The 24,618-nt window shown below is 37.2% G+C and overlaps 1 protein-coding gene across 2 annotated transcripts in view; it reads right to left on the bottom strand.

Moving 5' to 3' along the window:
* The window catches only part of ofcc1 (orofacial cleft 1 candidate 1), a 133,389-nt gene that overhangs the window by 44,578 nt on the left and 64,193 nt on the right, over positions 1 to 24,618 (bottom strand). For both annotated transcript variants that reach the window (XM_051098813.1, XM_051098814.1), the window contains exons 16-19: positions 13,549 to 13,785; positions 8,600 to 8,852; positions 6,645 to 6,808; positions 322 to 481 (exon numbers count right to left, since the gene is read on the bottom strand). In XM_051098813.1, the coding sequence (XP_050954770.1) occupies positions 322 to 481; positions 6,645 to 6,808; positions 8,600 to 8,852; positions 13,549 to 13,785 (814 nt within the window). The remainder of the gene's footprint in view (positions 1 to 321; positions 482 to 6,644; positions 6,809 to 8,599; positions 8,853 to 13,548; positions 13,786 to 24,618) is intronic.

The raw sequence follows: 24,618 nt of genomic DNA, 5'->3' as shown, positions 1-24,618 counted from the left end.
TCCATTTCTGAAAACCATCACAAAGGCTTTCTTACTCACAGATGCTAGCGGGCATCTATGAGCCATCAGACAGACAGAAATCTTTTGCAGAGGCAATCTGATGGATTAGTATCAACTACCATTTTGCCCATCTCCTTTAAAACAACCATTAATCCAATTAAGCGCCTGAGACTTGAGTAGAGCTTTGCAACAGTCAACTGTTGTGTGGAAATGCAGCCCATGGCAGCTGGATCGCCATGACGGAAGAAAATATTGTCTCTCGACCAGCGTTCAGCGCTGGCTGTTACCACTATAAACTGGTTAGAACTTTCTCAGGCTCACCTTGCGTCTCTCTCCGTTGAAGCCTCTCCATTGCTCTGCCTTCTTTACAATGTAATTAAGCTCCTGGTTGGAGACCTCCATGTCATGTGGAACAAAGAATGCTCCCTCAGTGCTGTGGAGCCGCTGGTAGATATCTAATAGTCTCCCATCATTGTGAAGTCTGTTAAAAGAAGCAGAATGTCAATGTGAATTTGTAGCACCAAGCTCCAACAAAAGAGACAAAAATACACTATGTATTAAATTCTAATTAGTCACGCAACTTGAATGAACCGATGACATTCTGTGTCATTGATGTTAATGTTAGTCTTCTGCTTCTAAAGGTGACATTTTTCAAATGAACCCAAGTATGAATGATATTTGGGAGACCCTAATGAATATTAACATAATATTAGAATTTAACAACTAATAAGGGGTTTGAATGACATGGAGGGCATGTAAAGATGAACTGATAATCAGTAAACTATTTCTTGGTTTGTCACAAAGTTGCAGGAGAGAAGTTCAGAGTTCAAATGGATTTTATGCCACCTTGTCACATCCTGATCATTTTGCTGTCAAGGCTGTTAACGTCTGACGAACAGCTCATCTGACCTTTCCAACAGAGTGAAATTCTGATGAGCTTCAGCTCGGCAGAAAAGCAGGCCTGACCCGTCAATGTCAACCTGCAGAACAGAAGCGACTCTAGTCTACAACAGAAGGTTTGCGTAGCTGAAAAGGTTTGACACATTTGTTAACTAATTCTGGTATTTTCTTCTCCCCTATATTCAACTCAAGTAAAAGCTGGAATTAATAGACGTCTTGGACCTCTAGTGGGTTTTAAGCTTCAGAAGCATATCAAATAAAGCCTCCTCTCTCACTCATCACAGAGAAGGTGCATTGAATGTTGGATCTCAAAATCATAAGGTAGTGTAGGAGGCTTATTTGCTTGTGTTTTTGTGGGAAGCTTGTCTCTTCAGATCATACCTAGATCCTAATGTTCTTCAAAGGAGCTGAGCTGAATCTCTGTCTGGTGAGGAAGTTGTGAGTCATATGACCACTACAGTGTGGTTACTGATACTGAGTCTTAAGGTGGCACCTCCTCAGACATCTCTCATACTCAGTGCATGAATCAACAGCCGTGAAAAACACACAGCCTGGCTTCTCTTCAAAATGGCTTGACCCTCCACCGCGGAAAAGAGATTCTTTTCGCTCAAAAGGGTAATGAGCACTCCAGAAAATGAAACATCTACCATGCAGAGTATAAAGGATGAAAAGCAGTAGAGCTTTGTGAAATGTAACGATCCACCATTCTACCAAGGGGAAAAAAAAAGCGTGTGATGATTGCTTTGCTATGGCATGTACACATGACCTAAGCATGCATAAATATATGACGATAACCCATTCATTTATGATCAAAATGTATGCCAGAGTACACATATTCTATTATAGTACATGCATTAATGTGAACTAATATGTATTCAACATTTAAATTGATATTTCTTACTGTATGTCAGGGTTTTATAATAAACAGTGTAGAACCATTATATTAACTTCTGTATTATACAAACACCATTACAAACCATCAACTTTTAACCATTAAAAATATTCAAAAATGTTTCTTGTAGTGTGTTTTGGGACATGTTCCATTGGGATTTAGTGGTTTTAACAAACCACCAATAGAAGGCGACCAATTACCAGTAAAGACCAATAGGCACCATTACAGTTTTCATTAAAACCAGTACAATTCCCATTATAATCAGTGAAACCGTTAAAAATTCTGTGATGGTTTCTATTGTTTTTTCAGCAGGGCTAAAATGGCTGTTACCGACAATCAGCCTCGAAACGCAAACATTTTAGAAACATGCTGAATTGTACTGTATGTAGTCAATGTGATCTTAATGGCACTGAATCATTATCAGTAGAGCCTTCTCACATCCAGCAATAACAGTAATACGTCAGGGTTTCTGCAGGTTTTATGAGGGTAAATTTAAGACTTTTTATAGACCTTTTTAAGACCAACTAAAGAACATTTGGTAACACTTTAGAATAGGGTACACTTATTCACTATTCATTACAACTTGTTCCTTAATAAATTCCTAATTTGCTGATTATTAATAGTCAGTAAGGTAGTTGTTAAGTTTAGGTACTGGGTAGGATTAGGGATGTAGAATAAGATCATGTAGAATAAGGCATTAATATGTGCTAAATTAGTACTAATAAATGGCTAATATTCTAGTAATATGCATGCTAATAAGCAACTAGTTAAGAAACCGTAAAATAAAGTGTTGCCAAACATTTAAAGGGGTCATCGGATGCCCATTTTCCCATACCATGCCCATACCCAAGTTGATATGATTCTTTAGGGTCCTAATGAAAAGTCTGTAATATAATTTTTTAAAAATTATCAATGGTAGTGTAAAAGCAACACCCTTTTTACCTTGACAAAATCAGCTCTGCAAAAATCATCCTATTCTGGTCAAGGTTGCTTTAAATGTTAATAAGCTCTGCTCGCCCCCTCCCTCTCTTCTCTCTGTGGAGTGACGAGCCTGTTTACTTTAGCCACATTTAGCAACGTTTAGCCACGTTTAGCTGCTAAACTTGCTAACTAGCATGTTATTAGGAAAGACGATCGCAAAGATTCATAAAAAACCCTTATACTCACATCTGCTATAAGTGAAGCTGGATCACGAATGATTTGCGCTAACACAGACGGATATATGTAGATCGGGAGGCGCATTCCCTTCACAAACAAACGTATTCCACTGCATCTTCAGCTGCTCAGATGTCGGGAGTAAATGACCACCACTATGTTCATAATTACATGCAGCAACACAACACCTCAATCGCTCAATTTGAGATATTCTTGTCAAACTTACATCCCTGCTCCGGCATCAAGACAATGGAGGTCAGACTTTTACAGCTGAACTGAGGTAAGACGCTCATGTCAATCAACTATCGATTTTTATCATTATAGGATAGATGTGTACATACACTGCCAACACACATTAATGTTAAAACAACATGTAAAAGTAAACTTTGCATCTGATGACCCCTTTAAGGAAAAAAAAAATGAAGGTAAAACAATACAACAATATGTTGTCTAAGTATAGTTCAAGTTTTACTTTCACTTTCAAATTAGCGGCAATTTGGCATCAAGCAAATGTTTGTTTTTAGTTAGTTTGAGATTTCCCTCTTTTCTTTACTTTCCTTCGCTTTTGTCATTCGGTACACTGCATTGAGCAGCCGCTTTTAGTTTTAATTGTATTGTCTGTTCTCTAACTGAACTAAATGACTTTTATTACTATAAAAAAATCAATACGACAAGTTCTTCTTCGGGTGACTGACAGAAGAAGCAGCACATATCGCTATCTATCGCGTATTGTTATGAATATTGAGCGACCTAAGCCATGTAGCACAGAAATTATGCTTTCGCAACCCTTAAAAATGAAACACATGAGGAAAAAATTCCTCACGAAAATTAATGCCATGATCATGAATTTAAGACTTTTTGCTCTGATTTAAGACCTTTTCAAGGCCTTAATTCACGAAAAAGCGATTCAAGACTTTTTTTAAGACCCACGGAAATCCTGTAAGTACATTTTATGTGTACATTTCTATTATAACTTAAGACATCCAAATAAATCTTAATGGCAGGTGTACAAGCAATAAAGTCCTGAGAATGTGTCTAGCTAACAGTTAAAGGACTGGTCCGATGTTAGAAAAAGCTATGAATGAGAAAACAAGACACCCTATAAACCAGTGGTGCTCAGTCCTGCTCCTAGAAATTGACTCAGTGTTCAGTTCCCGCCGTGCTTTAAAACACAGAACAAGTTAATAAGGTTTTGGGGTTCATTAAAAATGACAAGAGTTTTAGATACCGAACTCTGAAGGTGGAAGCAAGATTGAACAATCCATTAAGCATTTGAAATGGTACAAAACAAAATACTCCTGACAAAATTCTAACACAAAGAAATTTAGGGATCAGGAATCAAACAAAGACCCAGGAGAACTAGCACATTCTTGTATCAATCTGCCTCTCAACCAATGAGACTGACAGCCTGAAAGCCTCTCAACCAACCAGATGTTGGGCAGGAGAACCATTCATTTACTGTTCACTGCTTTAAAACAGACACTATTCACCTCTTATTTCAAAATAACATGTTCACCAGTGGTCCCACCTCAGATGTCTAATTGTCTTTGTATATTTTCCAACAAACAGAATGAAAAAATGCAAAACATGTTTTTTTTCCTGCTTTGCAGGGACTGAATCAGGGCTTGCTAAAATGTAATTAAAAACGGATAACAGTTCATTCTATCTATACGTGTAGCCTCAGGCGTTATTTTAGAAATAGGTCAGGCACTGTGTCAGTGCTTCTCTCCACACAGTGAATAGAAGCAGATAACCCATAAAAACGCGCAAGCCTACTCACAATCAGACTGCTGGCCTACATTCACACAGCACAGCCACTCTTCAGCTTTAACCCACGTTACACGAGCCAACCCTGCCATCCTAGAGCCGTGCACTGGCATGAGACATCACCCGCCTCTACGGCTGACATCTAATGTCGTCCATCCAGTGTGGGATAAAAGCCCAGCCATTGAGAAATAAGATGAAAGCTCCTTCTCTGAGACCATTCTACATTGATTAGTGAAAAATCAGGTTGTTACAGTTTTGGGTCCTTTGTTTTAATTCCAGTCCTTAAAGCTACAGTCAGTGTGATTACAGACCTAAACATTCAAAACAGTGATGGTACATGAAATGAAAACCATAAACAGCCGATTCCATATCTATATTTTACACATGTATTTCTTGACTTCTTGGTTCAACTTTTTCCTTAGAATCAGTTTTCCAATATGATTTTGGGCATCATTCTCTTGCCCAGTAGCAGCAATTTAAACAATGAAGGAGGAGGGGGGTGGGGGTCCTTTTTTTTTTTAGTTTTATTGTGCATGATCCTTGGACATTATTCCAAAACACATCGCAATTTGGTTCCTGGAAATACAATCATAAATCCCAATATTCATTACGTCTGTCATGCATATTAACAAACCCTGTAAAGGTGATTTCAGCTCATCTTCATGTCATTTCTCTGATTATCCATTCTTTAATTTCATGAGAGTATTACATCAAATTACATTACATCAACACTTGGCTGTCAGATGATGGTAATGAGCAGAAAGCTCTTGATAGGGTCTGTTTATGATGCTTATGTGCTGGTGGACAGGACTTCATTGGCTGGATGTCCCTCAGGGTTTCCCTGTCCAAAAATACACTGCCATAATCTCAGACTCTGAATCGTGTGGACTGCAGTGTTGTGACACTTTTGACACTTCCACCAGGAAGGTCACACACAAACTCTCAAGTTGACAGCAAAAACAACGGCAAAGAGAAGACTACATTTTGGTTCTTATTGTGAAATTCCATTTCTGGAGACAGGCATCATTTATTGCTTGGATGCAGAAAAAAAAAAAAAAAAAAAAAAGCATCTTCACCCTACCAAATACTGTACAAGCTCAAAACACTGCTATTAACTAGATGTCAAATGATTTACATTTTTGACACAATGTTTGTTGCTTTATATTAAATATAAATTTGTGGTATATATGTTGTATGTTAATATATCCCTCTGCTCACTTGCTTGGCTGCCATGCTAGCAGCCTTCTGTTTTCTCTCTCCCTCTTGTACAATTAAAATTGGCAAATGAAGAACACCTTATCAAGGTCAGGTGAGTTCCCCTATAAAATAAATGCCCTGAACTAGGTCTGTTTAGAGGAGACTATCTTTTTTGTGACCGCTTCTTGTGCTCAAGTCATCAGGTGGTTTTGTCTCTCCCACTTAACTTTGCTTATTTTTAAAGCACTTACAGTGCATCATCAATGTATGTATCCTGGCCTGCTTGATGTGTCTGGCTGTGGATTGAATTTGGAGCTCATCCAGGATCACACTCCTAGAGAGATTTTTGTTTCTAGACCAAAATGTATCTAGAAATGATTTTATAAAGTACTGAAATTAAGAGTTTAATTTCCACTACTACACAAGTAGTACTACGCCAACAATTCTGCAGTGAGATTCAGAGCTGGTTGTGTTAAGTTCAAGGTTATGATTTAAAACCTAACTTAGTTCAAGATTTAAAGTTCTTGAAAAAAATTCTAACATGCATTTGGTGGAAATGATTGGGAAAAATAGTTTCAGAACCAAGACTGCTGCAAAAGTGGGTGCTCACAGTTAAAAAAAAAAAGCAAAATGATTTGCAATGGCATGAGGGCATGTTACAAATTACAGTTAAAACACTAGGACACCCTTAGATCAACTTGACAAATATCTGTTTGTTTTCAAGGTACTGTACCTGAGAAAGTAAACATAAATGAAGGTGAAGGAGAGGATGCAGTGGAAGCCGTACAGGAAGAGCGTGATGATATTGCCTGCTGTGCCCGACTGCTCCGTCCGAAAAAAATGCCAGTAGAGCTTAGCAGCATCTGCCAACGGTTCCTCTGCACTGTAGGATAGACGCTGACCAAACAAAATCAAAAAATGTTTCACAAAATCACAATTGTCTCACCTATATGAAACATAAATATACAAACATATAGGGCCTCATTTATAAAGTGTGCGTATGCACAGATTCCACACCAATGGTCATATTTGTAAAAACTGCCTTTGACTTGGAAAAGTGCTTAGCGTCACGACAGGGTCTGAGCAGACATACACACTTCTTCTTGTCGGAGTGCTGCAGGTTTTTGGAAATGTGAGCTGTTCTTGCAGCTCGCCGTTCTTAATTAAAGAATTTGGACAATGACTGTGATCTTTTATATGTTAATAACATTAATGAGTAGTTTACAAAGCAGAGAGTTAAAACCATTCAGTTGCTGCGCTCAAGTTCAAAATCATTTGCGACTAATAGATAGACTAATAGATTTCACATCTGAAAGAGAGACGTACAGTATGTGCGTTAATTCTATGAATTACACGTATAAATGTAGAGATCGTAAGATCAAATTTAGGATGTTTTCTGTGCAACCATAAATAAACAAGGCCCCTAATTTGTAGAAGGAGAAAAGCTCTGCAATTTTCAGGTTAGCCACAAATATATATATATATATATATATATATATAAAATCCATGATCTCAAAAAGCTCACCTTCTGATGATCTAAACATTTCACACTATGATATTTGTTCTTCTAATCATTTAATTTTGCTGTTAATTTGTGATGTTAGTTTTATTCATTTAGTTTAAATGTAAAAGCATTACAGACATTAAAAAAAAAACAAAAAAACATTCTAAATATACGCAGAGTACACACCCATGCTTATTATTTTTAAATAAACGTGTTGTAAACAAATGCAAAAGTCTCGCAATATCACTTATGTACCAAAAATCGAGTTCAGTACTAACACGGAGAGCAAGTAAGTTTTTTTTGTAATTTACTTATTTATTTTTTACCCATATAGGACCTAATACATATTCCTTCTATTGTCTTTGAAATATGACTAAAGTGAGAAGCATTAATGGGAAACTAAACTATACTTTAAGGTAATTTTGGTTGAAACTTGTATGTCATCTGTTTAAATATATTTGTAATTACACATTTGTAATGATATTGAAGTTTAGTCCATTTAAAATCTAAAAGTGCCATCTTTTATTATAAAGTTCACTTTTTAAAAGTGTTTCATGTAAGTTTACTCTATTTAAGTATATTTTATTCCATTAATATTACATTATTTGCAAATACAGTCTTAAAAATATACTTTATATACTTAATATACTTAAAATGTACTTTTTCACAAGGGAACACTTATTATTATTATTATAAATTACTGTAATATATAATATTTACATAAATACTACTTATTTCAGTTCATTTTTGTTTAAGAAGATTATGAAATATGTGAAATAGTCAAGGAATTGACTATTGTATGTATGTATTTATTTATTATTATTATTATTTTTACTTTTACAACAAATTATTTCATTACTAATACAAAATTATTTCATATTTTGTTATTCAGCATTAGTCTGCATATTTATGATATTACAACATATTCTGAAATCTGTTTCAATATGAATGATGATCTCTATGTGTCTACACATCTGAATGTACAGTGTATTATGACATGTAAATGCCACTCAACATTTCGAACCAAAAATGCACCTATAATCCTGAACAATCTTTTCTTTCATCAGTCAGTCTATCCCATTCTTGCCCTCACATTCAGTTTTATTTGTAAAGTGACTTTGCTAAGATAATGTGAAACTTCTATTTACAGTGCAGAAGTGTCCACGTTATTTTAAGTGACTTACCCCCAGGACGGCATCCACAGCGAAGACCGCCAGAGGGTCCAGCACTGTCCACACCGCCGCAGCCATGATAAACTTTGACAGGAAGGAGGGCGGTGAGCCAAACGCTAGCTGACAGCCCCATCTGATCAGGAGCAGCAGTAGCGTAGCTGCATTCAAGGTCAGGGGGCCCAGCAGCACCAGCAGAACCTCCTCCAGGGTAGACAGCAGCGAACCCTGATAGACCAGATCCACTGTGTGCGCACCCAACCCAAATCTGCCCAGAGAGAGACATGATGAGAAGTTGATTTAGCCAACAATGTAAGGTAATCAAATAAAAAACAAATGAGAAATCTGTATAGGACAGTAATTGTGAACTAAAGTAATGTCAAATTATGTGGTGTTGTTAGGCAGGATGTGAAGTGAACCTGTGCCATCTGTTTATACATGTATAGCAATAATGAAAGGAGAACTTTCTCATCAGCCCCCCAAAATCAGTCTGAGCGATCAGGCTTCCTAAAGAAAGTTAACCAATTTCACGTTTTTTCATAGTTTTTTCAAGTATCATCAGTTTAAATATTCAAATGATTTACACCATTCAAGGATAAGATGACACAAGAAAAAGACAACTCAATGTGGTACACGCAAGCTGTAACATATCGTTTCTGCATGTGCATACAGAAAGCAACCTCTCAGACAGCATGCAAGTACCAAATTGAGTTCTCTGTCACGTTCTTGAACAAACACACAAAATGATGTCAGAATTCCCATTTTGATAAGTATCCACGTAAACACAACCAATTTTGTCTTAAATGAACATACACAGTTAAGAAAATATCAGATGTGTGTCAATAATAACAGATCTGTGCATTAGGTCTTAAAGTGACAGTAGCCTCATACATCTTCTGTTTCCTGTTAATAATTCCTATTTAAAAAAAAAAAAAAAAAAAGAAGAAGAAGAAAAGCATTCTTCACTCACTTAAGTTACACTCTTAACTTCACAACTTAAGGGTTACTCCACCTCAAAATCAAAATTTTCTCATTAATCACTTAACCCCATGTCGTTCCAAACCTGTAAAATCTTAGTTAATCTAAAATTAAGATATCTTTGATGCATTCTGAGCACTCTGACCCTCCTATAGACAGCAATGTAATTAACACGATCACGTCCAGAAATGTAGCAAGTAAAATAATCCATGTGAAATCAGAGGTTCACCCGTAATCTTTATGAAGCTATGAGAATACTTTTTGTATGCAAAGAAAACAAAAATAACACTTCTCTCGTGTCACCCTATTGCCATTTTGGATCGTATTCACTGAACGCAAACAGCATATGCTGTTCTGTGTCAGCTGTGCCATGCACATGTGCTGTTTACGTCGTGTACGCTTTGATTTCAATTAAAAAAAAAAAAAAAACAGTGTATCTGCATGACGCAGCTGATGCAGAACAACATACACATTAACTTCATACAGTAATACAATTTACAAAAGTACTGTAAAGTACTGTGTATTTAAGTGTTGTTCATTTGATTTGTTTCTTCGTTCGGTAGCACTTTATTTTTACAGTCCTGTTCAACATGTACATACTATGTACTTATTATAGTGATTACAATAACTGGGTAATAACTAGGTACTAACCCTGATCCTAACCTAACTTAATCCATTTAGTTACCTTATATTACCCATTAGTTTCATTGGCAGGTGCATTGTAAGTCCACATACTGTAAAATAAAGTGCAACCCTTTGTTCTATTGTATTTATTTGTGCTATTTTATGTATTTTATTATTGTCTGTTTTAGGACTGGGCGATATGGGCAAAAAAAAAAAAAAAAAAAAAAATATATATATATATATATATATATATATATATATATTTTTTTTTTTTTTTTTCATATCAGTCGATATCGATAATTATCACAATAAATGTCAAATCTTTATTTCTTTCAAGTTTAAAGTCAGATTTTTGCTCCAAAGTGAAAGTTGTAGAAACCAGACCATTAATTATTCTTAACAAAATAAATATCTAAATAGAAAAAATAATTTCTGCATGTTCTAATGAGTTATATTGTTTCAAATCAAGAAACAGGTTTGGGCTGACTGATGATGATATAATAATAATAATAATAATAATAATAATAATAATAATAATAATAATATCACTTTTTTTCTCTTAGAAATGCACAGGTAAATGCTTGAGGATACAGAGGTAAATGTTTGTTCATTATCAATCATTAACATCTGTAAATGTCTAAAAAGATTCAGTATAAATGCACACATACTTTAGCTTAATCACAAATACATTCATACTAAAATTATATACCATTACTCCTGTAATAAAATTCAATGTGAATATCCTACATTGCTGCCACAATACCATGGTGCAGTGAGTGATACTACAGTAAATCCATGGTAAATGATGGAGATGTGTAGATTGAAAAGCCTTCTGACTGTCTGGTTGCACACAGCTTTAACTAGTTTGTATCACAGAGTCATTTGTGTTCGTCACTGAATTCAAGTGTTCACACTGGATCTTACAGCGCTGTTTAGTGCTTGCATGACGGAGCCGTTCACATATCGCGTCTTTTGCGCGCTCAAGTTCGTTATTTCAATTGTAGGCACGCGCCAGCTGCGCTCATAACTGAAGCGACGCGGTCGCGATGCGCATGCGGTGATAATAATCGCATCGAGTTAATAAACGCATCCTCTCTAGTGAGCTCGCACAGCGCAGCAGTTTGAAATTTGGTCCGAGCGGATAAACCGTCCGTGTGACGCGATTCAAATGAGTCAGCTGTTTTGTTCTGCTTTTGGCACATAAATCGATTTTATCGAACTCTTCATATCGTTTTATCGAGGAAAATTACATTGCTATAACTATCGGTATTGAATTATCACCCAGTCCTAGTCTGTTTACTTGTTTTTGATGTTTTGGACTTTATATTAGTTAGGTTGGAGTTAGTTTTTGCTGTGATCATAAATTGGAATCGAGAATTGTGAAATTCCACTGGTATCTAAAATGCTGGTATTGCAAGGTTACATAGGGCAATATAATAAAAAATAATAACTTACAATAAAGTAAATCACTGATCTCCTGGCCCAACCAGGCCAGCAGAAAAACTTATTAGTATTCAGCCCTGATACTGTTGTATTTTTAGCTAGTTTACAGTAATACACGTTATAATATTGACATTATTTTTTTATTTTATTTTTATTTTTTGTTTGTAGTCTGTGTACAAATTTGAACGTAATTGCAGAATGGTATGATTATATAATTGAAAAAGTAGACTTCTTTTGACTTACTATATAGTAACATAGTGGTGCTGATTTACAAAGTGGCAACACTTCGGCAAAGATGTCTTAAGGATGAAAACCTAGAACCACCCCTGAATAACCACGCAAAATAAAGTGAAAAGAAATTTCTAAGAACCTACGCTGATGTGTAGTATTTTTTTTTTTTTTTTTTTACACACACTTTTATGCCTTTCCTAATTTACCATCATCTCTCTGCTCATTAATCCCTCTCTAGCGTTACCTGAGAATCTTTTGCACTCTTCATTTCACCTATTCGGCCCATTTCTGCTGCACATTTTCACTACTCTGGCTGTTTTAGCATTCTCTCAAACATTTATATTGTGCGAAACTTTCCAACACTTATTGTCGGTTACATCTCTTGCTAACAAGATTTAATGTTTAAGAATATATTTTAGATTGATAGTCAAATTCAATTTGATTCAATTAAACTTAATTCAACTTGACTCAGTTTTGTTATTAAGTCTGAGATTCAGTTTGATTTGGCTCAAGTTTAAGCTTGATTCTAATGCATTCAAGATTTGATTTACTTCTATACTGTATGTGACAGAATCAGATGTGTAATTTTTTTCTATTGTCAAATATGATACAAAATCTTCGTGTCTGTTTAGGGATGCTTTGCTGTAAATTACGTCAACAGATCCAGCCACCTAACGCAACTCACTCCAACATTTACAACAGGACCTGTGTTGGTAATGAAGAGTTTTTCCACATGCTTGTGGTGCAATAAAATCCACAGAACACATGTTGTTGTGTAGACGGGTGGGACTCATTTGGCACTGCGAGGTTGTGTGCTGATTTTGGAGTGTGTTTGTGTGTGTAGGAGTGGAGGGGGGTGGTATTTGTGAGAATGCTGGGGGTAATGAAATGTGCGTGGGGTAGAGTGAGAGAGAGACGCTAATGACTGCGGGGCGTGCAAGTGTGTGTGTGTGTGTGTGTGCTGTCAGTTTGCAGCTGATCTCTGACCGCTACTGTGGTCACCAGCCCTGTAGAGAAACGCTCGCAGCGGACAAATGGACAGACATGTGGAACATGTCATGAGCCTATGACCCCGGCTCTGTGTTTTCCACTTGTTTCTCCCTCATCTGTCCTTCTCTACATTCCTCTCATCTTCTGTCAGCCGTTTTTCCGCAATTTAATGATCGGATTTGTTTGGCAACAACACAACTTGGTGCGTAAGAATATTCACTGAATGACTCCTGGATGATAAATTAAATTAACACCACATGCAAAATAGAACCATGCTGCGGTATCACACAGGGTTTATGATGAAACGCTGTCCACACAATAAGAGAAGATAAATTCTTTCCAAATAATGCACACTTAAAGGCCCGTACCACTGCATGTTAAAATCAACTGACTTTCTCCTCATGAGGTAGTTGAAGTTTAGACAAGCCTTGTAAAAGTTTGTGCATGTGTGTGCGTTTGTTTGCATGCATATAAATGTACACACATGACAAACGACAACAGTGCATGAATCACCTGCATGCATATTTGTGCGTATGAGTGTGTGTTACCAGTGAATTATTGTAAGTAGACATTTGTAAAGGTCAGCATATCCTCTCCTGGAATATTTCTGCATGCATTTGTGTGTTTAGAATAATGATGAGCTTGACACTGTGTGTTTGCGAATGATTGTTCTGTGCGGAGGGTCACGTATGTCTCACCTGTTGATGGGGATGTGTTGAGCCTGCAGGAAGAGCCACTGGCTGCAGTAATGAAGGTACAGACGGGGAAACCACATTACACTGAACAGGAGAATGGTCAGACTGATCTGAGACAAATGAGGACGTGGATGGCAGGACAAATCGAGCAGTGACGGAAGGAGACGCACTGCCAGACGTGTTCTCTTGCCTGTTCCACAACACACCGCGGCAGACCTGAGTTGACTGCGATGCTGAGATCTGGGGACGACATACACACACACAAGAGGAGTTGTGGATAAATTTAGATGAATGCATTTGAAAAACAAATGTATATTATTTAATATGTCTGACTGAAAGAGTGTGTTTTTTTTTGTTGTTGTTGTTTTTTTTTTGTAATAAAATATGTACTACCATGCAGCAGCTGTAACATAGACAATGTGCAGTGGTAATGATGCATTTCTAAAATCTAAATAGAAGAAGAAAACATTCCACATATGGAAATGTGTACATAAAGTGCACAATTTTGACCATATATACAATATGTACTCATACACAAACTTTAATATTTGAAATAATACATAAACTGTTGTCTATTTTAATTGATTTTAAAAAGTGAATTATTTCTGTGATGGCAAAGTTTAACTATTAGCAGACAATATTCCAGTTTTCAGGTCACATTATGCTTTAGAAATCATTCTAATATGCTGATTTTGTGCTCAATATACTATTTTTAATGGAATATTTCATGATGCTTTGAAAAAAACATTTTTACAAGGCATTTAATTAAAATATTTCAGCATTAATATTTATGCATTTAGCTAATGCCTTAATCCAAAGCAACTTATAAATAAGGAATATAACAAACAATTCATAAACATGAGAACTGCTAGTAATACAAAATTTCATTGCAACATTCAAGTAATCACAACTGGCTATATGAAACATAACATCTACATCACTAAAAGATCCACACTACTCCAAAATGCTTTCCTGTATATTCACAACACAGTAGACAGAGTTAATGTGTCAGGGACGCATCCCTGTCAAGCCGGATTACGCCACTATGGCAAATAAATCCTGACTTGCATCCCCTCTCTAATGAACGTATCAATGATATATGAACAGATGTATTTTTAGCCGCCTGTGCAGACTGGCTTTTCTAGAGAGAATGTCTAATGCAATGTGAAATCTGTTATTGCCATGAAACTGATTTTTATTGCCATAGCTCCATCTCTTGAGGTTCGTTTTAAAGAAAGTGTGACATGAGAGCATGTACTTGAAATTTGAGGCAAAAAAGAAGGTAATGTGTTACATTCATCTGTGTTGTTACATTGTACTATTGTTCACAGTCAGGGTTTGTGATTAGAACACATCTCTAATTAAACTTTGGGTTGTAACTCATCCCTCAGTGTTTGTGCAGTGGACATGAGTGATATCACAGACCATGTGGCTAGTTGAGAAGTGTCATTTTTCCTTTGTAAGCAATCAAATGAATGAAAAGGATTTTCAATGACAAAAAAAAAAAATGGTGAGATTTTTTGACTGAACTGAAAGCCAACTGCACACATTGCAAACGCTTGTCTAATACAGATAAACTGAAACTTATAGGACACCATTATTTACAAATTATTAATATAAGAGTGTTATAAAGTGTGGTGTACAGAGGAGCAGGTCATGACGTGTGTTGGCGAGATAGAAGGGCAGTAGGGTGGGATTGATTTACAACCTAATGCCTGTGAGGCAAAGCAGAGCAACCCTGGGAACTATGTGCTTTCAGTTACAGCTTCAAAATCTGGAGTCACTTAAAAGCTGGATGTCTTCTTTATTTGCAGAATTAAGTTATTTGCTGTCACTTTTTTTCTGATTTGGACTAAAGACATTGTTTTGTAAATGTGCCAGAGCCACTTTCTACCCCCTCCATCAGAGAACACATTGAGTCACATAAAGTGTTGAGGAGTAAAATGAAACCAGAGCTGATTTGAGAGGAAAACAAAATAAAAGTCAAAACAGAATGTTAAATAAAAAGACCAAAGCATATGTTGACTTCTAAGATAACCCATCTCATCCCAAATAAAAGGCTTCATCGCATATCCTTCACAGATAAAGTAATCTCAAAAATAATTACAATACATCTTAAAATATATCTGTCAGGAATATGGACCTGTCTCGTTGTGTTTCCGCCTCGTTTCTGTTCCTGTGTGCCTGTATATGGTCATGTTACTGTCCTCGTTTAGTCTAATTAGTTATCCTGTGCACCTGTGTTCCCCTGATTACCCCATGCATTTAAGTTCCTTTCTGTGTGTTCCTCCTTTGTCAGGTTCACTTGTGATGTACGTGTGTTGGTTCCTGCTCCTGTTGTGGATTATGCCCTGTGTTTGTTCATTAAAGACTGTTTGATGTTTCTCTGCGTCTCCAGCGTGCCTCCTACGACAGCGTATTGTGTCAGAAGACCCGACCAACTACAGTTATCCTCGTGTCTATCCTCCATTTTTATTTCTCGTTTTTTTTGTTTCCATAGTGTTTCCCCATGGCTCCCCTGGCCACAAGGTTCACCTCCCTCGCCCACAAAGACCTTTCCCTATTGGAGTATGCGTTGAGTTTAGCCAGCTCGCTGTTTTAACGCCGTTTGACAATGCTGTGCTGAACACACTGTTCTGGTTCGGAGCGAATTACCACCACCCTGTCGACCTCCCAGACATCACCGGATTAAGATGTAGGGAAGCAATCATCCAGTGTCTGGAGAGCATCCACCTCCGATCCGGGTCACAGCCAGACCCAGTGCCCAGCCCACCCATCTCTCTGCTGCACAGGGCAGCAGCCTGAACCCAGCATTGATGGAGAGCCCGAGCTTGCCATTGTCGTCTAGCCATTGCCGCACAAATTGACAGAGCAACAGATCACCGCGGAGCCAGAGCTGCAAGTGACGTCAGTCCAGGCTGCCAGAGCCGGCTGCCACGCCCACCACGAGGGAGAAAACAGATATCAGTGTGATCGCGGGGAGGAGCTCCGCACACTGCAACATGGCTGAGGGCTAGCTGCTAGTGGATCTGGGTGAATGGAAATCGGTAGAGAATCTTATTGATTGGGATGCTGACCTGCCCCCTCTCCTCCCTTCCTCTTCGGAACCCTCTGTCACCCCTGTTCCCACGTTCAGCCCAGAATGGGCTGCGGTTCCCATGTCCTGCCCAGAGAGGGTTCCGGTTTCCACGTCCAGCCTAGAGGGGGCTCCCATTCCTGGGTTAAGCCCAGAGAGGGCTCCCGTTCCCAAGCCAAGCCCTGGGAAAGACTCTGTCACCAAGTCCAGCCCAGAGATGGTTCCTGTTTCCAAGTCCAACCCAAAGAGAGACTAAGGGCATCCCTGAGAGCCCATCCCTCATCCGCTGTCGTCTGGCAGCTCCTCTGCTCACCCTCAGCCCTCCATTTGTGCGGTGGGCTCGCCATGGGTCTGCCAGTCTCCATCGGTGTCATGGCTGGAGGATCCCTTGTCTCCGCCTCCAGCTTCAGAGTGCAGGACTCCGCCTCAGCCCGTCGACCCAGCAGCTCCACCATGGCTCCTAGCTCCCCTCCCTCCCAGTAGTCCACTGCCTCCACCGGGCTCCCTTGTCCCTTTGGTTCCACCTTGGTCTGCTGTTGACCATCCTCCACCTCGGGACTTTACTTCTCCGGATTCGCCTCGTCCCTCCGGGTCCATCAGGCTCCTCCATCTTGGTCCACTGTCGCTCTGGCTTCACCTCAGCCTCCCGAATCCACGCTTCCACGACGATCGCCAGCGCCATCAGGGTCCCACTTGGTGCCACCTACTCCAAGTCCCTCCTGTCGTCTCCGTGGCTCCTCTCTCCAGATAGTCCGCCCTGTTTATTCCTGTTGTCTCCCTGGCTCCTCCTGTTTCCTTCTTGGCTCCTCCCTCTGTTGTCTCCTCCATGGCTCTATTCTTCATCCTCCTCCCAGGTGTCCATCCTCCTCCCAAGTTCCCACCCATGCCTCCCTCTGTTGTTTCTACGGTACGAGGTTTGTGTGGGGGGGGGGTGCTATTTCAGGGATATGGACCTGTCTTGTTGTGTTTCTGCCCGTTTCTGTTCCTTTGTGCCTGTATATGGTCATTTTCCTGTCCTTGCTTAGTCCAATTAGTTATCCTATGTTCCCCTGATTACTCAATGCATTTCCTGTCTGTGAGTTGTTCCTTTGTCGGGTCTACTTGTGATGTATGTGTGTTGATTCCTGCTCCGGTTGTGGATTATCCCCTGTGTTTGTTCACTAAAGACTGTTTAACTTTTCTCCGCATCTCCAGTACGATTCCTCTGACAGCGTATTGTGACCATATCATTAATGTACAATTATCAATTAATTATTTGTAGTATATCATTTGAAACCCTAAAAGGGAAAAAATACTGTTATAAACTTTACTCAATAAACCTGCTAGCATGATAGCACAGAGATCTAATTCTTTTAATTTAATGCTTGTGCAAAGATCCATCCTCAAATTGCTTTGTATGAATCTGATGTTTCTGTGTTCTAACTAAAGCATTAATACAGAAATAAACATGTTGTTCCAGCCCAAGAGAGATTCTTTATTTCACCCCAGTTGAACTTAATGTCAGTGGAGTATTTGTATCTGTATATCAGTAAAAGCTGTGTGTGGTGATTGATAGAATAATGTAAGATTTGGTATAGTCAAAGTGTATATCTTAACTTTTTTAGAAGGTTGAGTTTAACACAACTGATCCCAAGTGGATAACGTTCACTTTACAGTCAGCAGTGAGGAGCGCAGCTTTGATGTCAGTCGATCTGAAGCAATGCGTAAATGCAGAAAGACAGCAGGCTTTTATTCTGAACGTTAGAAGTTATCATAGAGAAGCGAACAGCCATACAGACGTGTAAGAACATTCAAACTTCATATATCTATATATATATAGATATATAATTATATATATTTATATATATAATTAGCATACACAGGGTTGATATTTAAGAAACATTTAATTAAAGTGAAATGTAAATGCCATTTGCAAACTTTTTAAATTCCATAATATGTACCACCTACAACCAACTAGCAAATAGCAAATCAATAAAGGCTATTAGCTATTTAAAAGTTTCTTGTTTCAAAAGGAAATATGTCACCCCTGTTGAAAACGAAATGCACTTAATTGAATTCAGTGTGAACTTACTTCAGATTTATAAATTATAAAACTGTACATGCAGACAATATAATAGGCCATTTAAGTGTACATACACTTTCATGACTATGTTTTCAAATTTATTTGAAAAATAACAATCAGCCACTGACAAACACGGACTGCTGAAACAGCAAGCAAAATAATGCATGCCTTAATAATTTGGTCACATCAGCCCAGGCCTCAGCGGCATCACTGAGAGTCACGGTAACTTGATACTGTAGCGTGTCAACAACTGGATGTGATGCAACCAAATTTAAATCTTAAAATGCCCCCAGCACATAATAAATAGCCTAATAATCAATAATCATTTTGCTGTTTAAACCAACAGTCCCCAGATGCTGTTAAAAGCAACACTCTCTTTTCCCACAAAGCCACAGATCATTTCAGCGCAATTTGGATATCATTCTTTTTGGCTGCTTGGATCCTGTTTTCCACAAATATTTTACAATACAATGCAGATTTATATCTTGCCTTGTTTTTCCATAATTATCTTCACATCTCAGGCTTTTATAAGAAAGCCCATTTCCACGTTTCTGGCAGGGCGAGATGCACATAAATGTGTTTCATTGAGAAAAAGGCAGCAAGAGGAGATTCGGGGTGTAGTAAAAGAGAATTACTGCCGCAGAATTAGAATACGGCTCATAATTAGAATAGGAATTTTGCCACTGCCAAATTATCAGAATTATTTGCAGCTGAGAGCAGAGGGGAGATGGGCGCTGGGGTACTTTAACCTAATCGAAAGCAGGGGAAAAAAAATGTGTTCCACTTAATTAGCAGATCTCGTTTGACTAATAGCTAACCGCTCCTTTTTTTAATGCAGTGAAGTTCCTACATATGAGAAAAGTGCTTGAGTCTCCATAAAAACAGAAACATAGAGTAGGTGAATGTTTCACACACTGATTCACCCCTCCAGTGTTCTGGCTCTTACGTCCAAACACTCTTCCACACCCCATGTACGTGAGGAAGTCGAGTTCAAGCCAGCGCAACATGTGTGTGTTTATAGGCCAGTTGCGTCTGTCGGTAGGGAATCTCACATGGTAATGCCCAGACCCACTGAGTCTAATAAACACAGTGGAAACATGAAGTCTGTGAATGCACCTGGGATCCACTGTGAGCGATTATGAGCAGGTTATTCTACAGAACCTCGGCATGAAGTTTCTTACTTTCATGGCACAATTTCAGTGCTTCCTATCGCTGCATAGGTGGATTTTTGCATGAAATGAGTAATCAATTACTATGATCTTGAATATCCAAATGACTGAAATAAGCAAATAAACAATGTTAAACCATCAAATATTCTGCCAAATCTTAAAATAGTCTATTCTGCAACAATGGGCTTCATGCAACTAGACCATAAACCACGTGTAAAATAAAATACACACCATAAATAAGAAATTATGTGTTCTAAAAAAAAATAAATAAATAAAAAATACACTTTTAGTTCATTAAAAGCCTATGCACCTTAAATATATATACATATATATATAATTAAATGTTGTAAAAACACTGAAAGAAAAAAGGATCGTAACAAATGATTTTGCCTTAAAACAGCATTATAATGTTTTTACATATTACCAAATATTTACATGACAAATTTAACATACTGTTACAAAATTTACATGAAGCAGCAATTGTTGTGAAACATTTTGTATACATTTGTATGCCCTACCAGCCACATATGATAGTAATCTTTTTTGAAATGTAATATTACGATCATCTTATAAGTCTGATGATGGTACATTTACTTTTGGAACATATAATGTTGGTTATATTAAAAGACGTATCTGATTTATCTGTTTGTGAATTACATCCAGTCACACAGTATTTATACAATGCAGGCATTTATTCAGTAATTTTGATCTATTAACTAGAGCCACTCAATGAAACCTCCACTCAACACACAGAAAATATATGGTCTCTTATTCAAACATAGAACCATGTGCCCCTGCACCCGAGAGCAGTCACCCAATAGAAGCCTCAACACAGATGCATAAGACAGGACAGGAAGGACATTCAGAGGGACGTCAGAATGCCACCAAAAAAAAAGCTGCAGGTTTTGACCCACTATTCACTGAATAAATCTGTACAGACTGCTGTCGCTGCAAATTCTGCTCCATACTAACAAATCCAAACCCACTGCGGCCCACAAGAACATCAGAAAACATGAACAATTTTAGCACTAAGATCTTTTCACATATAGTGGTCACAAAACGTATTTAGAGGCTTAGATCATGCTAAAAATTAATGAATATTATTTCAATAGACAGCAAAATTCAGAAACAAAATCAAAACAAGTGTCATTTATTTTAATGGAATATAGCACAGGCATAAGGCTAAATATCTCATTAATAAAATGTATATTATATTTGAAATGATAAAGCAAAACCTTTCCTCTTAACACTTAACTGAACCTTAATTATACTAAAACCATACATGGCCATTCATTCATTCATTCATTCATTCATTCTTTTTAGCAAGTTTTTAATTAAAACCTGTATAGTTACAGAATGTTGTCAGACTTTTGAGGTACAATTTCTTGTTTTGTTTCTTTATCTAAAGAGAAATGGAAGAAAAGAAAAAAAAATACAGTTTGTTACATACACATATCTAAATACAGGCTGGTCGTGTAAATAACACAGAATATCACTGGGAAATTAAATCCTAATAATAAATAGCCTAATTACAGATAAAAATCAAAACATTAGCAAGGGAAACAAGGGAAACTTGTCAAATCCACAATAGTCAATCATTAGTCATTCAAGTGTAAATGTTTAATTTTTACAAACCTGAGTATGAGAACTTAAAGGACTCCATCACCTAAACTGGGCTCTGACAGAACTGACAGCTCTATCACACTTTGCATCATGGGTAATTCAAACTGTGATAAAATCTGCTGTCAGCTAACCGCTTCATAGAGCCAGATATATTCATTTATTTATACAGGCTAGAAATACTACTTTAAAACTGTACTGTATGTTTTTGCTGGCACTAAATACATATTCACTAAAATGTCCCTCTTTTTGAATGTTCTGCAGTGCAAACGTGATTCAGAAACATCTGTTTATTTTTGGATATAATTTTGGGGAAAACAATTATGTATTAATCTGAGTTGTCTAGTTGTTTATTAGTGCAGCAATCTCCTGAGACTTCTAGAACATGTTGTTGGAAGTCTAACACTGACCATTCAGTCCACGGCCTTCTATTCAAATGGACACTCTGAGGTGCACTTGAAACTAGGGCTATGGGAAAATACACAACACAAACACACCACGATTCAGCCGCCCACCATACCACGACCGGTCAGCCGCTCTCAGGCCAATAGCTCGTCAGATTTGACAGTTCTGATTTTCGCAAAGTCAGAGGGCATCTATACAAACCTGGTCATGAAGTAGCGTATACATATATATATATGTATGTATGTGTGTGCGTGTGTGTGTGTGGTGTTTTGATGGTTCCCAGGAGCCTTCTTGCACAGGAAAGGGCCCATCAGCCCCTGAGGTGACTCTACACACCTCCAGACAAAACTACCCACAGTATTACATCAGAATTGATTGACCTGTGACTCGAAGATGGAGGAACGTGGGATGTGAAACTTCGGGCATGCTCTACTTGCACATGGCTACCTCAGTGCTCACAATAAACAGCGCCGTAAGAAAATTACTAAGATCTACAATTAGTATAAATAGGTTGATATTTGAGTAACATTTAAAGTGAATTGTAAATGCCATTTGCAACCTTTTATTTCCATAACCTGTACCAACTGCAATCAACAAGTAGCAAATTATGCTAAACTAAAGGCTATTGGCTATTTAAAAGTTTCTTGTTTCAAAAGGAAATATGTCAACCCTGTTGAAAAAAAAAAAAAGAAGTGTACTTCATTAAATTGAATGCAAACTTACTTTTTTTTTTTTTTTTTTTTTTTAAACGGTACGTGCAGACAATATTATATTATAATATTAATAAAAGGCCACTTAAGTGTGAAACAATGTTTCTTTCGAAAAGTGCACTTTGCAATAATTTCAAATTAAAAGTTATATTTGAAAATACATTTAAGAAAAAATTTAAATAATCTAAGATACTAAAGCACATGCTAGTTTATAATTTTGTAGTTATCCAACATTACATTTAAAGTTAATATATTTTAAATGTACTTAATTGCAACGTCATCCATGGAAATGTGTAATCACAAATAAAAAGTATGCACTAAAGTATATTTTAATTTATCATAAATGCTTGTCAATACATTTGGCAGTACACTTTAACCATATTTCAAAAACAATAGATGTAATTATGAATTTAAAAAAGGTCAGCTAACTGCATTTAAACTACAAAACATTTAATAAAATGTTACCATTTAAAAGTGTACCATTTTTTTCTCACAAAAGAACACAGGAAAGAAAACTGCTGTGGTCAAATGGTTGAATAGAAAGCAACAGCATATTAAGGTAAAGAGACAGCATAATAAAACTGGAGCACAAAAAGGAATCCACTGTGAAAGGAGTTTTGTGAAAGGAGATGGGAATGATTGTACAGATTTTGGAAGCATTGCTCATCCTCAGGAGAAAACACAGACCCCTCATCTTTCTCTTTTTAGGACAGGAAAAGTCACAGATATAATTGATATGAGATTTGGGGGGTATATTTCAGTGTAATTAGAGTCTTGATAATTGGGCTAATTAGATATAATTGTTGTGTGAGACTGAGTTTGATTAAAACAGGTTTCCCCAAAACGAAAAAAGAGGGAAAATATTTAGTTGACAGGATGACATTGGCGCAACATAAATATGCACAGTAATTAATGAACAAACACTTGCATGGAGTGGAAATGATCACAAAGTTAAACACACACATTCAGATAAAAATATTCACTGTCCTGCTCACTGAGACAGGAATCTTTGACAAGAATCATCTGTAGAGAAACTGCAAAACTATATCTCAGGGCAACATTCAAAGGAAATATTCAAAGGAAAAAACAAAACAGAAACTTCTGTCACAGTATAAATAAGTCATTAACAATAGCTGCCTCGCTGTAGGCAGATCTCTTCTAAAGCAGCATCCCAACCAACATGAAATAGCACAAGTGACCGATTTGATACGTTTAACATAGGTAGCAACTTCACACAAAGCATACATAGTGCTCCTCGCAAGAGACCTGATAAGTAATTCAAGTAGACTTTGATGTCTGCATGTTTCTAAGCTAATACTGTAATACTTTAGTAAGTATAAAAACAATGCACAGAAAACAAGACGAAAAAAAAAAAAATGCTTACTGTACACTGTACAAAACCATTTGTTGAGTCAACTTAAAAATAATTTGTTACCCGGCTGCCTTAAAATTGTAAGTGCAGTCAACTCAAAAAAGTTTAGTCAACTTGAAATGTTAAATTGTACTAAGTGACAACTTAGTCAACTCAAATATCTAAGTTGTCACTTATTACAACTTAGATATTTGAGTTGACTAAACTTATTTGAGTTGATTGAACTTAACATTTTAAGGCAACAGGATAACAAATTATTTTAAGTTTACATATATAGAGTTCAGATGCAAAACCGGCTAAAAGCCATCTCGGTCAAAAATGAGATAATGATACTGAGTGAATGCTCCTGACACATAGTATACGTCCATCAAATACTTTTACTTCAAACTCGCTAAATTCCAGCCTCAGCACAATTAGAAGTACCAGTACTTACACAGAAACCTATACAAAGTAGCCAGAAAGAAATGCTAATTTTAAAGAAATACATCAGATGGATTTAGAGGCTTTTGCATCTGAACTCTTCATATATATATATATATATATACACACACATATATATTCCCTCAACTTTGTCCAAGATTTTGACATGATGCATTCTGGGATTCCTGTATGTGTGCAGGAAAAATGTGGCTATGCTTTAGATTTTAGCCAGACATATG

Source organism: Labeo rohita, chromosome 24 (genome assembly GCF_022985175.1).
Source record: "Labeo rohita strain BAU-BD-2019 chromosome 24, IGBB_LRoh.1.0, whole genome shotgun sequence".
Classification (NCBI taxonomy): Eukaryota; Metazoa; Chordata; class Actinopteri; order Cypriniformes; family Cyprinidae; genus Labeo; species Labeo rohita.
The sequence above is the reverse complement of the archived record's forward strand: the minus strand, read 5'-3'. Positions and strand labels throughout refer to the sequence as shown.